Source organism: Diadema antillarum, unplaced genomic scaffold (genome assembly GCF_040938485.1).
Source record: "Diadema antillarum isolate AM-2024a unplaced genomic scaffold, OU_Dant_1.0 seq00000217_RagTag, whole genome shotgun sequence".
Lineage (NCBI taxonomy): Eukaryota > Metazoa > Echinodermata > Echinoidea > Diadematoida > Diadematidae > Diadema > Diadema antillarum.
In genome coordinates this window covers 530,001-550,372 of record NW_027271272.1, presented here as the reverse complement: position 1 = coordinate 550,372, position 20,372 = coordinate 530,001, and the positions used below count along the sequence as shown (strand labels likewise).

At 38.9% G+C, this 20,372-nt stretch overlaps 1 protein-coding gene across 1 annotated transcript in view; it reads right to left on the bottom strand.

Moving 5' to 3' along the window:
• LOC139729035 (cullin-associated NEDD8-dissociated protein 1-like) overlaps positions 1-20,372 on the bottom strand; it is a 60,717-nt gene that overhangs the window by 19,638 nt on the left and 20,707 nt on the right. Inside the window, exons 5-17 of the mRNA XM_071639958.1 lie at positions 14,626-14,726; positions 13,816-13,882; positions 13,054-13,152; positions 12,238-12,364; positions 11,607-11,715; positions 10,305-10,361; positions 7,786-7,889; positions 6,606-6,760; positions 5,917-6,031; positions 5,186-5,371; positions 2,908-3,019; positions 1,535-1,628; positions 206-323 (exon numbers count right to left, since the gene is read on the bottom strand). Of these exons, the coding sequence (XP_071496059.1) occupies positions 206-323; positions 1,535-1,628; positions 2,908-3,019; positions 5,186-5,371; positions 5,917-6,031; positions 6,606-6,760; positions 7,786-7,889; positions 10,305-10,361; positions 11,607-11,715; positions 12,238-12,364; positions 13,054-13,152; positions 13,816-13,882; positions 14,626-14,726 (1,444 nt within the window). The remainder of the gene's footprint in view (positions 1-205; positions 324-1,534; positions 1,629-2,907; positions 3,020-5,185; positions 5,372-5,916; positions 6,032-6,605; positions 6,761-7,785; positions 7,890-10,304; positions 10,362-11,606; positions 11,716-12,237; positions 12,365-13,053; positions 13,153-13,815; positions 13,883-14,625; positions 14,727-20,372) is intronic.

Here is a 20,372-nt window from a genome sequence, read left to right as displayed (position 1 = left end):
GTGACATCATTCCCATCACACTGCCTTAAGAACCATCACATGGTCACAACTACACACACACACACACACACACACACACACACACACACACACACACACACACACCAGTCTGCACTCTGGCCTCTACACCAACGTGGACCGCACGTTGCGACCAAAAAAATAAAATAAATAGAATAAAAACAATATCTTAAAAAGCTGAACATACATGCACGAGATGGCCCTCTCCTTGACCTCCTGGTCGATGTCTGCTGCCTTGAGGCGGGTCAGGGTGCAGCCGTAGAGATCCAGCACAAATGGGGAGAAGTCAAAACTAGATTCCTTGTCTGCAATCAAGAGAGAGATACAGATATCAATTTAAAGGGGCATAGTCCCAGTAGTGTAGAGGGCTCTGTTGATGATACTGCCGATCACTGTTAGCATTGATAGGAAGATTACCGAAGTTGAGCTGTCATCAAGAGTAAAGTGCGTAGGTGTTGCTAAGTAACGTTGCCTTCATTGTCTTCTCTGCGCATCGCACAGTCTGTAGTAATGCCAGGGTGCGTGCATATGTGCTTCTTATTATGACATCACAAAAGAAGTTTGCTAAAGCTGTCATTCCCCTCAGCCGAATCATGAGCCGAACTGTGATCCGACCACTGACTACAGTGAATCGGACTTCTTCGGACTCTGGGAAGTGGGCCACAGCGTAAGCGCTAAAGAGGAGTCGATAGCGTAGGTCTCTATAGGAAACTTGCGCCGTGAGTCCGCGTACGCATTTGACTAAAACACCGGGACCATGCACCTTTAAAATCAAGTCCAATTTCCTTAAAGGGATGGTATAGTATTGGTTGAGGTGAGGATTTAAGGATTTGAAACGGCTGAGATCTCCAAAAACACAGTAAAACAAAGCAATCCTTTTATCAAGATTGCTTTGTTTTGGATATCTCAGCCATTTCAAAACCAATTTTCATCAAATAAAGTTTAAATTCCTCTTAGAATAATATACTCTTTCATATTTCATGTGAGGTTTGTCATTATCTACAAATATCATTAAAAAATGTTGGAAACTTGAAGCCCCGTCTCAACCAAAACTGTACATCCCTTTAAACTGTCTGGAAATATGATGTTATACAATCATGTAAGTGATGAAATAAAACATGACAGCATACAGTACGTGAAAATACACTTTTTACCTTTGGTCTCAACATCGTCCAGCATACTTTGCAGGTGTCAACAAGTGATACGGTAAATGTCAATCAAATATCTGCATCTCAATGATACACAATGTTAGTCGACGTTTCCACTATGTTTAACATTCATACAGTGTATCTTCAACATCGTCACAGGTGGTAGGCAACAGCGACATTGTATCAATGCTACGCACAATATATGGGTTTTTTCCCCAATTCGTAGAAAACTGCTTGCATTACTAACTTCCAAGACTTATTCTAAAAATTAGATACAATGACATTGGTGATCAATAGAACATGATTTGGAACAGAAAAGTAGTCAACCATTTCTAAGCGATTACCAACAATTACAGAGTGTAACATACCTAAAGGTCGGATGACCCTGACCAGGGTTTGTGCAACAAGGAGAGCTTCTGAAGTAATCTTGTAGAAAGGATCACCGGCTGCTGCTACAACAGGCTGCATCGGGAATTGAGATAATAACACACTTATTACATGTGAACATGACAGGCTAGTTAACAAAGAATGCCCATCAGAGACTACTGTCTCACTCAAGTTCAGCTGTTTTTGTCTTGGATAGATCATTAACCTCTTCAAATCTTATTTCACTTTGCTACATGTGACCCTGCATCACAAAGCCAACAAAAGGTCACCAGACGTGGATGTTACAGGTAGATTCTGAAAGGGCAGACTCTAAGCTTTATAATGATGTATAACTAAATACAAATGGGAGTTTCCTAACTCATCTAAGTAATGGAAAGAAAGCACACACTCTGGAAGAGTGTTTACTGAGAAAAGAGGCTTTGAAATCTAAGGTGTATTCAAGTACTTAAAATCCTCATCAAGCTGTGCTAGCTGTGTCATGAAAGGGACAAAAAACAGGATGTAACACTCCATATAGGAACCACAATGAAGGGATCATCGGATTAAGCTGAAAGTTTGCACTCTATCAGCAAATGCTATTTACTACTGATACTAACTTTCAAAGCAGCAGCAGCATCCACTCAAAAACTTCTTAAGAGTTGAAAGTGAAGGGTATGTAGAGGGTTTTTACGAAATGAAAAGGGGAAATTAGAACAAGCACAATCATACTACTCTACAATAAAGGGTTAAGGAACAATCCCTATTTCCCAGTCATTTTACAATCCATAACTTAAGAATTACACATAAAAAAAAGAAGATATTGAAGTTTCCAAGAGACCTCCTACAGACTTGGGGAATCTTGGTAGCCCTGCAATATCATCTCCCGTAAGACAGAACCACGACAGAAATACTCTAGTCCTCATACACCCCATATCACTATGGCTGTACAGAAGTTACTATCCACATGAGCTAAGTGTTAAGTGGAGTTTAAAAGAAGAAGAGGAAGAAAGGTTTACCTTGAATATTATCAGAGTGCAGTTTCAATGCCACACATTTATATTTTGTTTATTCAAGCTCAAGAAATTCTTAGTTTTCATGAACATAGACAAACAAAATAGTCACACACAAAAAAGTTAAAGACAAGAATGGTGTGAAAAAAAAATAACTTCATTACTGCCAAAACTACACCAATTTGTACAACAGTTTCACCTGTTCAGTTACACACAACCAAATGGTATATATCTACATATTTCAACTGACCATACTCAGTTATATACAAACTTTACAATCTGCCTACATGATTATTTCTACTGATTTCATATTTCTGACCACACAGTGCTCATGGCTGTGGTGTGGTGGTGGCAGTAAGACTTACCGGCACGATGACCGGTATGTGAGGGTGGAAGGCCTCCGGATTGTGGTTGATGAGGAGACAGTTGAGAAAGGCCAGCGCATCGATCTTCATGTTGGAGCTACTGTTCTTGTCCCTGGCAAAGTGAGAATGAGGTACATCATCATCGTTGTCATCATTGTCATCATCGTCATCATCGTCATCATCATCACCACCATCACCATCATCACCATCACCATCATCACCATCACCACCATCACCACCATTATCATCATTATCATCATCATCACCATCATCACCATCACCACCATCACCATCATCACCACCATCACCACCACCACCACCATCACCACAATTACCATGATCATTATCACCATCATCATCACCATTATCACCATCATCACCAGCATCACCATCATCACCAGCATCATCATCATCATCCTCATCATTGTCGTCGTCATCATCATCATCAGCATCATCTCAAACACTTTACTGGTTTATCCCCAAAGTTGTCAAGCTCAAACACTGTTGAAATATCCTTCAGGGAAATTAAAAAAAAAAAAAACCTTTAAGTTGGTGACTGGGCCCTCATCTATGCTGCTCCCACATTGTGTTTAATAATTTCCAAAACTGTGTTTCATCTACACATATCTGTATAAAGATGTGGCAACAAAATTGTAAAAAATTCTTTGTACACCAGGTTAGGGCTTGCTGCCTTTCTAGCCCCCCCCCCCCCCCTTCCTCTTCACTCATGCTCTTGCTATTTCACTTTTTTCCCCCCCCTATTCTTTATCCCTCTGTTGTTCCTTTACCTTGTTTGATGTTGCCTCCCTATTCATCTTTATCCTTCACAGGTTGCCCCCTAATGATCCTTGGGATCATCACTGACCCACCTCTGCCTTTTGTCTGTCCACCCTCTTGCTTTAATCCCCCTCCCTTTCCTGTTGGGATCCCTGCCTATGACTTCTAACCTACCCCTTTTTGTTTTCTTTGTTCTGTGTTCCTAGCCCTCCCCTGACTGTTCTTGTTGTGTGAAGTCCTTATATGTGATTGCTGTCCCTGCCTGTTTGTCATTTTGCCTCTGATGAAGATTCTGCTAGGATCGAAAGCTCAGGTCCCTTTTGACTCTTCTATAATAGCTGTGTAATGTGAATGTCCTGTATTGCCGTCATCATCACCATCATCGTCATTGTTATTACTATTATTGTTAACAAGTGTGTGTTGTTTGAATGTGCTGGTCTGCACAGTGAGGCATGTATGTAAGAGTCTCCTGAGTTAGGACTGGTTGCATTCTTCTGGAGAGCTCTAACAAGAGCTGAACAAGCTTTACCAAAATTCCAGGAACTGAGAAGCTGCTTGGGGTGGACATTTGCAGCAGATTGACTGATGATGATACACAGTCAGTCTGGTCCTTGGCCACTGAGCTGTTACTCAGTTCCCAGAACTTTGATCTAGCTTGCTCAGCTCTTCATAGCACTACCAAGAAAGAGTGTTAATAAGCATAATATGCATGCAGACATGGATGCCGTAGTGTATACTAGTAACTAGTCACAGCAAGGACTTGTGTGACACACTAGGAATAATATTAAGTGTGATGACTGTTGGTTCATGATTTTAATCATCATATGATTTCAGCTGTAACTTGTAATCAGACCTTAAAAGGAATGCATCAGCATACATTTTACTGTTTATTTCACAGTGTTTTGAAATGTGTGAATTTTGCAAGTACAAGAAAAATAAACAGTGATGATAATGCCTCCCATGACCCCAAAACAATAATGTACATCATCATCTCCATGAGAAGAGATGTGAGCTCTGCTTCTTCAAAAGGAAAATAGTTATTTTCTCATTCCATCTTCATGGTTCTTAATCGCTAATTCAACAACTTGTGACATTGTCTTATACGTCCTTTCATGGCGTATACAGTATCATTAGCAAGCAACAACATCTCCTAACTTCACTGCATTAAAAATAAAGTGACATACAGTTACCCATTTATTTAACCCGTAGAGGACAAGTCCAGAGTATACTCGGGCAAGAGTTTATGGGAAATGCGTGTTGTAGCAAAATCAGTCCGTCCTCAACAGGTTATCATTGTAAGATTGACAAACGTTCTGCTAAAAGAGGCGTTGGAAAGAGACAACATTCTCATTAATACTGTTTCTATCATGTTTACAAAAAAGTATAGGGCTTGCAATATGTTTGACAAGTGATTGCCCAGCGGTAGTTTCTCACACAATAAACACATCAGACCTACAAAAACTGAATTAGTGGTGCCAAGTAAATCAAATCATGGACTCACGTGAGGGAGAACTCGACGCCCGGCACCAGGGCGGGGATGTGAGCGGTGAGGGCGCCGGGTGAGACGACGATGAGTTCGGTGAGGAGGTTGAGGCAGCCCTGGCGCGTCTTGGTACTCTTCTCCTTCATCTGTTTGTGTAGTGCCTTGACGATGTTGGGCACCTGTTGTCTGAGGATGGCCACAGGGCTGGGCAGACAAGACGGGTAGTAGGTGGCGAGATGAATAAGGGAAGTGAGCTAAATCCCCCAAACATGAAAATATATATTTTATGAGAATGCCTGTGCAAACTCAATCTACATTCCCTGGTGGCTGGCATCAACGATCCTCAACTCTTTGTTTCTCCTTTGCCTGTTCACTTACTGTCATTCCTGCCCGATTCTCTCTTCCTTCCTTTTTTCATTTATTGATCAAATTACATCTTTCTTTATTCATCAATCTAATTACTCTTGTCTAATACATCATTCTCCCATATAATTCCCTTTCTTCTTCTTCTTTTTTTTTTGGCTCTATCTTTCCAAGTTGCCTAGTTTTCATCTTTTTGTCATTTTTCTCTCAGTTTAAAGCTGTCCTTTCTTCTTCATCACTGGTATCCCAACAGAGCCTTAAAACTGAAAGCTGAATACACCGAGACTCCATATGCTCATTATGAAATACAAAGCATCTAAACCAATTGGCTGCATAATGAAAGGATGATGCAGCAACGTGATACTGTTGTCGTCATGGCAACATACCCTTCCTCCTGCTCCATGGCGTCGGGGTCGTAGCATCCCGTGTTGATTGGCTTCGTCTGGCGCAGCAGTGTGATGTAAGCGTGGAAGATGTCGGCTTTCACATTCTCCTCTCGCTCTGCACATTGTGAGACATCAACATGCAAATCAACATCATGAGATTCATTCAACAACTGATACATCAATATCTCTTCACTTGACAACCCTACCCTACAGTGGCAATTACTTCAACTTCTCAATTGTACCAAGAAATGAAATTACTCTCAAAATCCCCAAAAAGAATTATATGCAAGTGTCACTTCAATTACTTTGTATCTGTCAAAGCTACTCAAACAAGCTTTTGAATTAATACACTGCCTAGATATTCTACAGCAAATACATATTTCCACATCAGTACATAACAATCAACTCACATTCATGAATTCTGTCCTGCTCATTTCGTTCATCCAAATTTGCTTTAAAAATCTGGGTTTGTTTTTCCGACACAAATAAGGAAAAATTGATAGGGAACACACATTCATATAGCGCTTTTATCAGAAGAGAAAGCCCTCAAGATATGTGGATTGTGTGAGGGAATGTGAAAGGATAATTTCATATCTTGGTAAATGAAAGGATATTGCATTTTACATCTTTGTATATAGAAGGATAAAGACAGAAAACAAGGGATTAAAAGGGTTGAAAGGATTTCTGACCTTTGAACCTTGCAATGAGGGCGGGTGAAACCGTGCTGTAGAATTCCGTTAGCATCTCGTGTCTGGATCCAATCACTGCATCCAGGCATTTCGCCGATGCCCGCCTCACTTTCCAGCTCATGTCGTCATCATCACTGTACTCATCATCACTCTCACTGTTTGGAGGAGCAGCAAAAGTGAATGACACAATAATACATAGATACATGAGCAAACATACTCCATGAACTAGATGCAATCTGACAGTAATTCTGTGAGCAGTTAGCTAACTGAAGTAGATACATTCATATGACTTGACATGGACTCATCAAAATTATAGCACATTTTACACTTTTCTGAGTTTTTTTTTTTAAACTTGAAACTATAGAAATGGGAATGAGCTTTCCCAATGAATATTGCATGAGCAAAAATGCCAAAAAATTCCACTTGCTGTTGCAACACGAAACTCTGAAATACAGGCAAATTCACTTAAGTGTGGAACAACAGTAGAAAGAAACTGTCAAGAATTCACATTACCATCCACTGAATGCAACATACAAAGCATATCTACACTTTTATGTTATAGTCACAAAAAGTTTGGCATTTGGTATTACAACCTGCATTTACCTTGCAACAATGGTATTAAAGAGAGATTATGTGTAAATACATGTACATTACTTGCAGTTGTTTCTTTTTACAGGTACACTGTTAGAAAATTTGTCTTGTCTATTCCACATGAGGTATGGTTGCATAATGTGAATATTTCATCTCCTATCTTCATACTCTCTGTCAGTCTCTTTAATTCTTCTACCTATCTTTCTATTTATCTATCTATCCATGCATCTATCTACCTATCTATCCATCTACCCACCCATCCATCCATCAATCTATCTATTCATTTATCTCTCCATCCACTTATCTATCCATCCACCTATCCATCTACCTATCCATCCATTTATCTATCTATATATCTAATATCTATCCATCCATCTATCCATTAACCATTCCTCTATCTATCCATCCTATCCCTCTATTCATCTACTGATCTATATGTATCTACCTATCCATCCATCTATCTACTTATCTATCTACATGTATGCATCTATCTATCTATCCTAACAATCAATCTATCTATCCATCCATCTATCCATTCATCCATCCATCCATCCATCCAACCATCCACCCATCCATCTATCCATCGCACCCTTCTTCCTCTCCTTCCGTATCCATGGCATCCTCCTCCTCGTCATCATCTTCATAGTTGTAGTTAGGATCATAGCAAATGTACTGTAGGCAGAGCTCTACCACCTAGTGTGGGAAAATTTAAAGAGGATACACACTTGTTTGAGGTACTGTAAAACATGATATATTCGCGGCATGAAATTTTCATGAATTGGAGCCAATGGCCTTTTTCGTGGCATGAAATTTTCACGAATTGCCACTGGCGTTCAATGCATATAGTGTAGGCAAGAACTTTCGCGTGCATTTTAATTTCGCGAATATCCGTGTGCATTTTAATTTTGTGAATCTTGGCGCTCGCGAAATTCGCGAAATTAAAATGCACGCGAACATTCCTTGTTTTACAGTAACCCCCATCTTTTTTTTCCCCCACTGGGATATTCATTATTCTACATCAAACATATATTCATCTGAACACATAATTCATCATAATATTTCAAACGTAACATATGTCCCCGCCGGAAGTAGCATTTTGTAACAAAATGTGCAATATAGGTAAAAAATCAAGGTCAAAGGTCAAAGAAGTCAAAGGTCAAAATTCTGTGTAGAAGTTTTGAAGCCCTCACCTAGTGCCATCACATAAAGCAAATGGAATCGAAATTGGGTTAGAAATGGCGAAGGAGTAGCATTTTGTAGCCAATGTACAATATAGGTCAAAAATCAAGGTCAAAGGTCAAAGAAGACAAAGGTCAAAATTCTGTGTAGAAGTTTTGAAGCCCTCACCTAGTGCTATCACATAAAGCAAACGGAATCGAAATCGGGTTAGAAATGGCGCAGGAGTAGCATTCTGTAGCAAAATGCACAATATAGGTCAAAAATCAAGGTCAAAGGTCAAAGAAGTCAAAGGTCAAAATTCTGTGTGGAAGTTTTGAAGCCCTCAACTAGTGCCATCATATAAAGCAAATGGAATCGAAATCGGGTTAAAAATGGCGAAGGAGTAGCATTTCGTAGCAAAATGTACAATATAGGTAAAAAATCAAGGTCAAAGGTCAAAGAAGTCAAAGGTCAAAATTCTGTGTAGAAGTTTTGAAGCCCTCACCTAGTGCCATCACATAAAGCAAACGGAATCGAAATCGGGTTAGAAATGGCGAAGGAGTAGCATTTTGTAGCAAAATGTACAATATAGGTCAAAAAATCAAGATCAAAGGTCAAAGAAGTCAAAGGTCAAAATTCTGTGTAGAAGTTTTGAAGCCCTCACCTAGTGCCATCACATAAAGCAAACGGAATCGAAATCGGGTTAGAAATGGCGAAGGAGTAGCATTTTGTAGCAAAATGTACAATATAGGTCAAAGGTCAAGGTCAAAGGTCACGACTGAAATTCTGTGTAGAAGTTTCAAAGCTCCCATGTAGTGCTATCATATAAAGCAAACAGAATCAAAATTGGCTCATAAATGACAGAGAAGTAGCAAATTGAAGATTTTGATCACACACGGACGCACACTAAAATACTTTGAAAAACAGACAATAAAATATCGTGACTCAGACATCATCTTGCTTCATCAAAAGCCCCTATGCCTGGAAATAATGCTTTATCTGTAATGTTACAGGCACAATGGCCCGAATTTCAACAATATGGTTATAATGAAATCTATGGTTAAAATTTGGTCCGTGGACTTAAATACAAAATAGCCATGCCTTTAATATGCATGTCTCAGCCTGGTTCATACAGGATGCCTGTTGGCATGCATGTTTTGTCACACAGTTTTATGCAGAGGAAATTTGTAAAATCCATGGACTAAATTAAACCTGCTTTGGCAGATTCCGACCAATGACAGCGGAAGCATAATTATATAGTCCGATGTGAGTCAAGTTTATGTTGCATTCATAGAAATGTGTACTTTATCTGCCACTAAGGCACACTGGTGGCCCACAGCACTTTCTCTTGGCATTCACACAAGCTGTCATCTCGACTGATTTTCTTGGTGTTTTTAAATCACCACTTAGGGCTATTGCATTTGAGGTCAGGGGACATCATTTTTGTTTCTCCTAGGTATTTCAGAACAAAGACATACTGCAACTAGGAGGTACAGCAACTTGTCCGCAGCTTCGCGCAGCCACTACAGTACCGTCCTGTGATCAAACAGAATCACATGATTTGATTTGATTTGATTTGATTTGATTTATTAATTCTCTGTACAGGATCATTTACAATTCTTCTTTTTTTAGCAATATAATGAAACATAATATAAACAAATATGATACTCATTATAGTTAGTTTCTACAAATTTCAACAATTTTCATTACACACACATATTGTGACATCTAATCCCATCCCAGCAATATCGGTGCTTGAAAATCACTAACAGGCTGTCCACGGAAACTACCCTTCATTTGCTACATTTTTAATATTTTGAAGAAATATTTCCACAGGGATTCTAAGTCAAGCTCATGGCGATGCATAGCACTAGACACGATAAACATGTTTCATAGTCCTGCAAAAGCGCTTTATCACCTTGTTTCGAAATGACTGGAATATATACTCACTGCTCCGATGTGTGGGGAGACTTCCTTGGGGCAGCGTCTCACAAAGGACTCGAAAGCCTGTCAAGAAACCAAAACTGAGTTTTAAAATCACAGTCGGAGAAGCAGCCAACACAAAGCACATATGAGAGTTGAGATGCATGTTCAGTCCAAAGAAAAAGAAAATAAACTAATATTTTTGATTGTGTGATAAAAGAATACAACCTGACAATTAAAAATACAATAACCTAATCACATTCTTCAAATAATGAGCTCTTCATAAGGTGAGTTACCCCATTTGAATAGCACACAGGAGTTTTGCCACCGAAAGATTTGGCCTACATGTTACTCCAATGTCATCATTCTTGTTCACGGTAATATGTTTTTGGTTTTTGAGAACATTGATTTGTCAGCTCAAGGACCATAATAAATTCCACAAATCTATACATGGCACTATCAATTCACATATCAGGGTACCACATAATGTAAAATGATATATATTGTCTGGAATATCCCTTTAACCCTAACTAGGCTGGGCTATTTAGGTAGATGATAGAGCCGGGGGGGGGGGGGGGGGGGGGCCTCCCAGGCAACCCCTCCGGATCTCGGCCGTCGACCGCGCGAAAATTGGCACATGCATTGCCTATGATGTAATCTAAAGTACCACGAAGTTAATTTTTTCAAAAATTATCATTCACACTAAATTATGCTAATTTATGCATAATGATGCATGAAATCAGACAATCACTAAATAAAGCTCAAAACAGGCACATTTTTTGTGTAATTATTCCTTTTAGTGTCCTTAGCAAATGTAAGAGAAAATATTTGCGCAATCAGAAAAAATTTCCTAAGTATTTTATTGTTTTTTTGAATTTATGTATTTCTTTGTTTTTTCGACTTTATGCTTTTCATTGTTTTTTCGATGAAATTTGTCCGTGACATTGTTCCGAACAAGAAAATGCGTTATTAACTGATTGTAATCCATAAAACCCCAAAATAATCATGCTTTTATGAAATTTGCCTGTAAACACAGTTTGCATTGAAATTGTACACAAATTCATGTTTTTGAGCAATTTTTGGTCTGACATGCACGTGCATATTTATGCGCAACTTCAGAACCGCGCACCCGGGCATCGCAAATTTGGTGTCAAAAGATGTGGGAGACTTGAAAGAAAAAAGTCATGAAACGTCGCAGCGATAGGTTCTCGCGATAGCGATACATCGCGCGAAACGTCGAGGGGGGGCCTCGGAGGCCCCCCCCCCCCCCCCCCCCGGCCTAGTTAGGGTTAAGTATGTCTCCCTTGCTGTGCGAGTTCTCCCCAATACCTGAATGCAGTACTCTCGTAGTTCGTCATCCTCATCAATCTTGCAGAACTTGACGATGAGGGGGATGATCCTCTCCAGGTGCTCGCCCACACGGTGTCCGGCCTGGCGGCTGAGATGCAGGAAGACATATGTAAGGTCAAAGGTTATGGCAATGAGGCTAAGGCTCTTCAATCCCAGATCTGTTGGCATTCATGAGTGTTCATGAACCATTTCTTCCATGGTTCTCTTGAATGTGACCTTTACACTTTTTGAAGTGCCTGCTCCTATTCAACCAGATCTCTTTTAAATCAGAGTGAAATAAATGACAAGTCATTGCTTGCCAGGCAGAAGAACCCTAGCATGATCTTTCATCCCAAACAAAATTTTGGGTTTGTGACACAATTTAATAGAGTTTTGAAAGCTCTTTCACTTGATGTAATCATCATTTTAATTGTGATTTTGGTTTTTTTTTGAGCACGCAAGACTTAGGGCCATTCTACAATAAAGTCACACCCAAATCTCGTGAAATAATGCAGTATTTCTGTCCACATTGTAAAAATTTTTACGTTTGGGTCACAATCCTGATCGCGACCCAAAATGACATGTTATTCTAAAAGCAATGAGAATGGTACTATGGGTAGCAAAAACCGACCTGATTGCCCCAATACACTGGATGTAGGTGCGGGTGGTGGAGGAACTGTTGTTGGCACTCAGCTCATTCAGTAGGTAGTCCATGAGGTCCCAGAAGAGCTTACTGCTGCTGCTCAGGACCAGGTGACCTGTCACATGATGAAAACATTCACTAGGTCTTAGGAACAAAAAAAAAAAAAAAAAGAGAGGGGAAGGGAAAGGTGTTGGGGCAGGGGTACGACACCTACATGTATGTTAGTATAAGCACTGTCAGCATGGGAATGGTGAGAGGAGGTGGAGGGTTATTGGATATGTCCTGATTTAAAATATGTTCCATTACAACCTACATTTTAATACATTCTGTTTAAAAAGCGAGATGAAAACCTGCAATCAAAACAAAATGTTACAATAAGATGCACAATGTCGTGTGCCTAGGAGAACGATGCACATGCATGCAAGGTGCATGTTATGAGCATCACAAGCGTTCACGTCATTCTCCTGGACACACTATTATAATTTGTACAATACCTACATGTATGACATATTCTTAGTGCTCAAAGTAACGGAGGAATGCACCAAAGACATTTTGCTTCTACGCACATGTTCAGCATGGAAGGAAACAACTTTACAAAATTATAACAAAATCAGAGAAAATTTTAGATATTAGACTGCGAAGAATTGCCTGATTTTTCTCCTCTTTCTCCATTCAATTTGAGGATAATTTACGGGAAAGCGAGATACCAGTGTGACCATTAGTGCTTTTATGTATCGTCCTTCTCCTATAATTTCAGCAGCAGCAGGTTGCTCAAACCCTTGGGAGGGCTCCTCCATGTCTTACCTATGGCGATGATGGTCCTCTTGCGAACGGCCATCCGGGGGCTGGCCAGCTGGGGGAGGAGGGAGGACTGGATGGATGGGTGGAAACTGACCAGCAGACCTGAAGGGAAAAAGATGGAAAGATGACCAGGTGATTTTTTTTCAAAAGTCAAATTCATGTTTGGGCAATAGTTTTGCAGCAAATTTGGAAACCTGCTTGTCCGACCGGGCAAGTGGATAAATAAAGTGATGTAGCACCCGGGGAGGGAGGGGGGGGGGGTGCAAAACTTGTGATCAAGCAAAACTAGAGGATAAATAATGATAACTGTTGCCAAAACTTCTGATAAAGGCAGAGATCTTGGGCATGACCAGTGACAAAATAATAATGTGATCATGTTTAATGAAGGAAAAAAAAACACACACTAAATATCATTCAAAAAACATACTTGCTGGCAGCTATAGTAATCTATACCTGTGTTTGCTGTACTCTCCTGCGATAAGCTGATAGAAATACCTGAAACTGCTGAAGACAGGTCACTACTAATATTAACTCGTTGAGGACGGACTGATTTTGCTACAACACGCATTTCCCATTGACACCTGCCCGAGTATACTCGGGACTCGTCCTCAACGGGTTATAGCACAAGTTGTATCTGCAATGACGAGTCTCTTGACTCTTCTATGCTACATGTACATCTCAACCCGTTCCGTACTGAATTCTGAGATCCCAATAGACTTAATACACAGGCCAACAGGTTCTTGGTGGTAATGGGTTAATAGTCACCTCCAAATCTGCTGAGCAGATCACCCAAGATGTCCAGGGCCTCAAGTTTCACAGATACGTCCTCCTGCTGTGGAACAAGAACACAAATACAAATCATAATTCCCTTCAATACTGACCTTGACCTATGTCACTACACGTACAGGAAAGAAAACATGGAAATGCTCATTCATATGGATAGGAGAGGATATCATATGCAGAGAAAAACCACTGTGAAACATTTACAAGTAACATCAAACTATCTTGCCTTAGGCCGTAAATACTTTTAAAAAAAAGAAGTCCTTTCTTGATCTTAGCAACCATACCGTATGTACACTAGCTACATTTCATTCCGACTGGTTGATTACAAACATCCTCATTTCACCAGTGCATTTGACAGTGCCCTTACACTGCCCTGAGTATGTGGGATCATGATGATAATGTCTAAGTTGCATTTCAATCAAAAAATATTCAGCTGGTTATTCTATCTTTAAATTTGTCCAAAAAGGTCTATTAAATGGTATTCTATTGGAATATGATTTACCGGTACATATTGGCTTTTTTTTTCTCATGTAAGAATAAAGGAACTCCTTTCTGCCATCTTTAATTTCTGTATAAAGGTACGCTTAAATGTTGTTGGTCAATGTTAAGCAATGGAGAGTCTCAAGTTACCTTGACAATATATTTATAGCCTATGATATTGTTGGAATTTTTTCATGTAAAAGTTAAACAAGACCAATATTTTCCGCAAATTTTCCAATTTGGCATTAAGGTATATGATTGGGGAGATGAAAGTCAATGGTTAACTTTTAGCAATGGAAATTCTCAAGTTACCATGGCAATGGCGTTGGTCAACCTGCCCGTGATGCTCTTACAGATGTTGGCGGCGAGGGGGCTGGAGGCAGGAGGGAGTTCATTGATGACAGTTTTCAGGCCTGGACGGAAAGGAGGAAAAAAAAATATATACAGTTGAACCTCTCGTATCCGGACAAGTCGGGACTGGGGCTCATCCGGATAAGGGATTTGGCCGGATACGGGAGACTCAATGCTTTATACATGTACATATACACTGTACTGATGTAGCCCATTGTAGTACCACATGTAGTAATGTGTATACTGCAACCTTTTCATTGTTACACTCAGTAACAGACCCCAAAATAGAGGTTCGTGTTTGCAAGAATGAAATCATTTTCTTTTATAAATTCTTGGGATGATTTACCTAAATAATTATTAAGAAATGTATCAAGTATAATGTAATTCATGTGTGTTTGTGTAGGAGTTCTCAAGGAGTTTGGAATCCCCCTTTCCTCCCGTAATTATTTTTAAAAAATCACGGCGAGATTGCGTCCGTATAATAGAGAGATCCGGATAAAGGGAGGCCGGATAAGAGAGGTTCAACTGTATATCATAAATAACATGGAGGTATATTTTGTGAATGCAGGCAAAATATTACACTGTATGTAAGAAGCAGATGACCAATAGTTTCACGGAGAACACGACGACATATTCATTTGGGTGGCAATGGAACATATAAATAGAATATATCTCAATGTTATATACACATAAACAGCTGAAGTAGTATTATAGTGATGCCATCAATTGGTATCATCTGAAGAAGACATTACCAAGAGATGAAAAGGAGAGAAAATGTGGGACATTACCAAGAAATGAAAAGGAGAGAAAATGTGGGGTCAAGTATACACCTCTCTAACCCCACCCCCCTCCAAAAAAAGAAAGATGAAAGACAAAAAGACCAATGACTGAGACTCATCTTGAAAAGTACTCAGTGAATTTGTTTCATACGCTACATACAAACAGGACTTTCAGAGTTTGATGGATGAAATATCTACTGTAATATACAGTCACCTTGGAGCACTTGGTACAACATACTGCTATCAAACTGGTGAGCAAAATATTAAAGTTATCTTTTTTTTCCTTTTTGAAACATCTTTGTGGAAGTTTTCAGGAAAATCTCTGACTTTTTGTATTAGATCACGTTCACAGGAACAGAAACTAGGAATGATTTGCTGTGATAACATTTGTCCTAGATATCGTTCTGACGCACAACATCAACAGCGCAGTCTGCATTTCAATAGCATTCTAAGGAAGATGTCCCAGTTTAAGAGTGACACGCACGACATGTTACACTTCAGCAGCTGCTTTTCAAATCATGAATACATACACTTGTAAATGCAGGCAACAAGAGTTTTAAAAAAGGCGTCATTTCAATGTACAGTAATGGTGATGACTTTGTAACATGTTCTGTATCTTGAGCCTTCAAGGAAAACACCCTCCCCCCCCCCCCCCCCCAATGAAAAATGAACAAAGAAAAGGTCATCTGGAAATAAGGTCAGCAGTGATTGCGACAAAAACCACTCAGTGTAAACAACATTGGATAATGGGGGGGGGGGGGGTTAACATGTACAAAGTTTTAACATTTTTATTTCTCTTTAACCAGTGGTGTCACACAAACTACACTTTAATCATAGACATTTTAAGTATCAGCCAGCAGCTGCATAAAATTCACATGTATGATTGACACACAACATTTAACAAACAAGTACATCATATCTGTCGACAGCAAAATGAGTTTAACACAGTTTTCTAACGGTCCATGCTTCATTTAAAACCGAAAACAAGGGTTCACTTTGACAACATTACTGTTTTGTTTCTGTTTGTCTTTTTATGAGAGTATTCTTTTCATTCTTTTTTTAAATCTTGAGGGCAATTCTTGAGCATTGTCACTGGTGCAGATATAGTGAGTACAATCCAATAAATATTAGAATTGCTATGGCAACTAAAAGGGCTGGTTAGTAACGTTGACAAAAAAATCAATGTCTTGAAACAAAAAGTGTGCATCATAAATTGCTATGTTGGGTAATCTTCAGTCAAATTTTGCAGTGCCTCAAAATCACTCCGTATATCAATTTCTATAATATAAAAAAAAAATCACAAATTTAAAAAATACAAAAAACTGTTAGTCACTGCCCAGGGGGTAGTGGAAATGATTAACATTCTTTACAATTGATGGAAACAGTGTCCACATACAGGCATGTTTGCTAAATTTTCCCCAAAAGTCATCCTAATATCACAGGTGACCAACAATCTACAATGTAGTCCTTGGACATTTTATATCTAAAGTATCTCGATCAAATTAGCCAGTTTCATACAATGTTCATAGCAACTTACATACAACCACGTCTTTGGCTCAAATGCCACAGTTGGTCATGAGTACATTATGGATTTCCATTTATTATTCAAACTGATCTTGGTACATATTATTAAAGAGACAGCTGTCGACACATTCTTTTTTTTCATATTAATTAGGGTATTGCCATTAATAAATAACCTGTATGTAAAGGAGGTATTAAAAAGAAACACATTTTGAACTACAACAGTGAAGCGGTCATACACTGAAATGCGCTTTGCTCTTGTTTTTATTCTGCATCTATTAAAAGGCTATGACACATTGAAAGAAAAACAAAAATAACTAACAAAACTCATGCAATGGCTTTTTACTTTAAATCTGAGCATAAAATGTCAATCAACTGCACCACATATTAATAGACCTACAATATCAAGTCCTACATACATGTAATGTCCATATAAGCTGCATGCTGTTCTATCATCACAGTATGCACTGTCTATCCAAAGTAGAATACATTATCATGGAGGGAGGTCTTTAAAAAGCAGAGAGAATACCATCTGGCCGAGACAACAGGTCATCCGATTAAACGCTGCATGTCCCGTGGTCCCACGGTCCCATGTCGTGCCACCGATACGGGGACCGCATTGTGATGCGGATCACATCCCAGGTTGTAACCATATCCCCTGTCCCACTAGATTACCCGAATGACATTTCAACCACTGCAGATAGCACTTGTACAGATATCATATGACGGCCACTCAAACCACATCACACAAATAATTCAGTTACAAAGTTATACATGCCATGTACACACTTAATTGGTTCCCAGCCAAGAAGCAGTTAACCAAGTGAAAAAAAAAATATTGAGATAAAATGACATACTTGTATAAAACTTTATACACACTGCAGGTCCTTAAAGTTGGTAGGCCTTTTGAATGGTATGTGACTTACTGACTTTACCAATACCAAATAAGTAGTTTCGATTTGAATTGCACCATGTTTACATCAAGCTATTGTAGCTTTATCTTCCGCAATATACATGTAGCTTTCAAAAATCTGTTTTGTTGTTAATATTTGCCTCAAATTCTTGCAGAATCCCAGGGATGAAAATTGCATAGGATGATTAAGACAGAAGGATGAGTAAAAAGAGAAGGGTAACACAAACATTTCTTAGAAAATTTGTCTACAAGTTTTCTTCAAGAATTAAATGGTGTTTCATGACTATTAGTTATCATAAAATGACATGAAATGATGTACAGGACAGTATCGGTTCCAATGGCATGCATTTGATGTGTCAATCATATTTATCGCACAGTTTTCATGCTACATATAGGATTAATGCGATCGACAGTTGCACATTAAAACGTTTTGTTAGTGTACCTACTATTGACAAGAGAAGTTTATTTGCTACTCGATAACCCAGCCTAAACACCAGTGTAAAATTTGCCCCCGAATGAGTTTAATATTAAAATGCTCACTTCCTTCATGTTTATTTAAAAAGTCTGTTAGCAGACGTTCATCTTTCTTGAAGCAGATGATTTCAGATTTCCATACATGTACAGAAACTACAAACATAGCAGGGCTTGTAGCAAACCCAATACTGGGAGTCAAAATGTGCAAGAATTTGTACTTTGCTTAATCTTTACCATGGTTTATTTTGATAAATAACTGGCTGGTGAGAGATAACATTATCACATATTATCACACATTATATAATGCATGATAATGGCACAAATGTGCAAAATTCAAAGTCACTTGGAAAAATGTGCAAAATTCAAAGTCACTTGGAAATGTATGAAATTTCAAAATTTTACCAGGTAATCCTTATACAGTTAAACTCGCCTAAGTCGACGTCGCATATATGTCGAATAATCGCACAAGTCGATGATTTTAAAAAGTCCCGATTTTTCCCCTTTGACTTTCATACGTGTATCAATTCACTCACAAGTCGATTTTTTTGTCGAACACTCGCCTAAGTCGATGAAATTCTAAGAACACTTTCACGGAAAGACCATTGAATTCACTGTGCCTAAGTCGAATAAGATTTTATTGTGTAATGAATCACTGTCAAAATCATGAGACGCCAGTTTTTGTTTACATACAGTATATACCAAAAGAAACTTTGCGTTAATAAACATTAACGTTTCATTAACGCAAGCGGTTTCACCTGAATCGTTAGTAACGCAAACTAACGATCGGGAAAATCAACGTTTGTAGTAACGATGAGTAACGATCCCTAGCGCAAATTAACAATGTTTCGTTAACATTAACGATAGGTAACGCAAGAAGTCACGCGAGATCTTGGTTTTGTAACAAGACCTGGTGAAAGGACGACGTAGCCCCTGCCGAGTGTAACGATCTATGCCTTATATTTAGCGGAGTCTTTTCGCGAATGGTTGATTTGCGACCGGGTCACCAAAAACGCACGCCGGGCCACTAAAAAAGCCGGATGTTTGCCTTCAGTTTTGGAAATGAACAGCGGTAACAATCGGCTCCATAAGACGCTAGAATAAATGTTAGATGTTTGCTCTTAATTTTGGAAATGAATAACGGTAATATTCGACTCCGTATAAAACTAAAATAAATGTTGGATGTTTGCTTATACTTTTGGAAATAAATAATGGTAAGATTCAGTTCCGCACGGTGGTGAAATTAATGTCAGATATTTGATTTTGCGTTCGGAAACGAATAAGGATGATATTCAACTCCGTAAGATTGTAGAATGAATGTCGGTTACTTGTTTTTACATTTGAAAATGATTAACATTCGGCTCCGGAAGGTGTTAAAATATTTGTAAATGGTGGATGATTGCTTTTACAATCAGAAATAAATAATGGTAACTTTCGGCTCCTTACGATGCTAAAACAAATGTCGGATGTTTACAAAATAATGTCTGCAAATGCTCCCACTTTTTCATTTCAAACGTAAATTTTGACCACCTAAATAGGCATCAACTTTTGTAATAATCTATAAGTCTATTTGCTAAATCTTAGAACTCAGAATAACGGTATAAGATGATTGAATATTCTATTTATTTATTTTAGACGTGGGTACCATCCTGTATCACTTCAGTAATACTTAATATTTATTTGTCTATGTTTAGTAGGACCGATTTAGTTTTGCTTGTTTCTTTTTTCCGGCCACCAAAAAATAAAAATCAATCATTTTGGTGGCCCGATCGGGCCACCAAAATGAAAGTTAGTGTGGAGCCCTGGCCTGCATCAATGTGGATAAAGTGTCTTGCTGAAGGGCAAATATCGGGCACACCGCTCCAGCTCTCACCTCCAGAGTAGACAACATACATGTACATTATACATATACAACGTGTGGTGTAACTGTAAGTCGATTTTTTTTCGATTTACGCACAAGTCGAAAATTGCCTAAGTCGATGTGTTTTGCTCAGTCCCGAGAAGATCGACTTATGCGAGTTTAA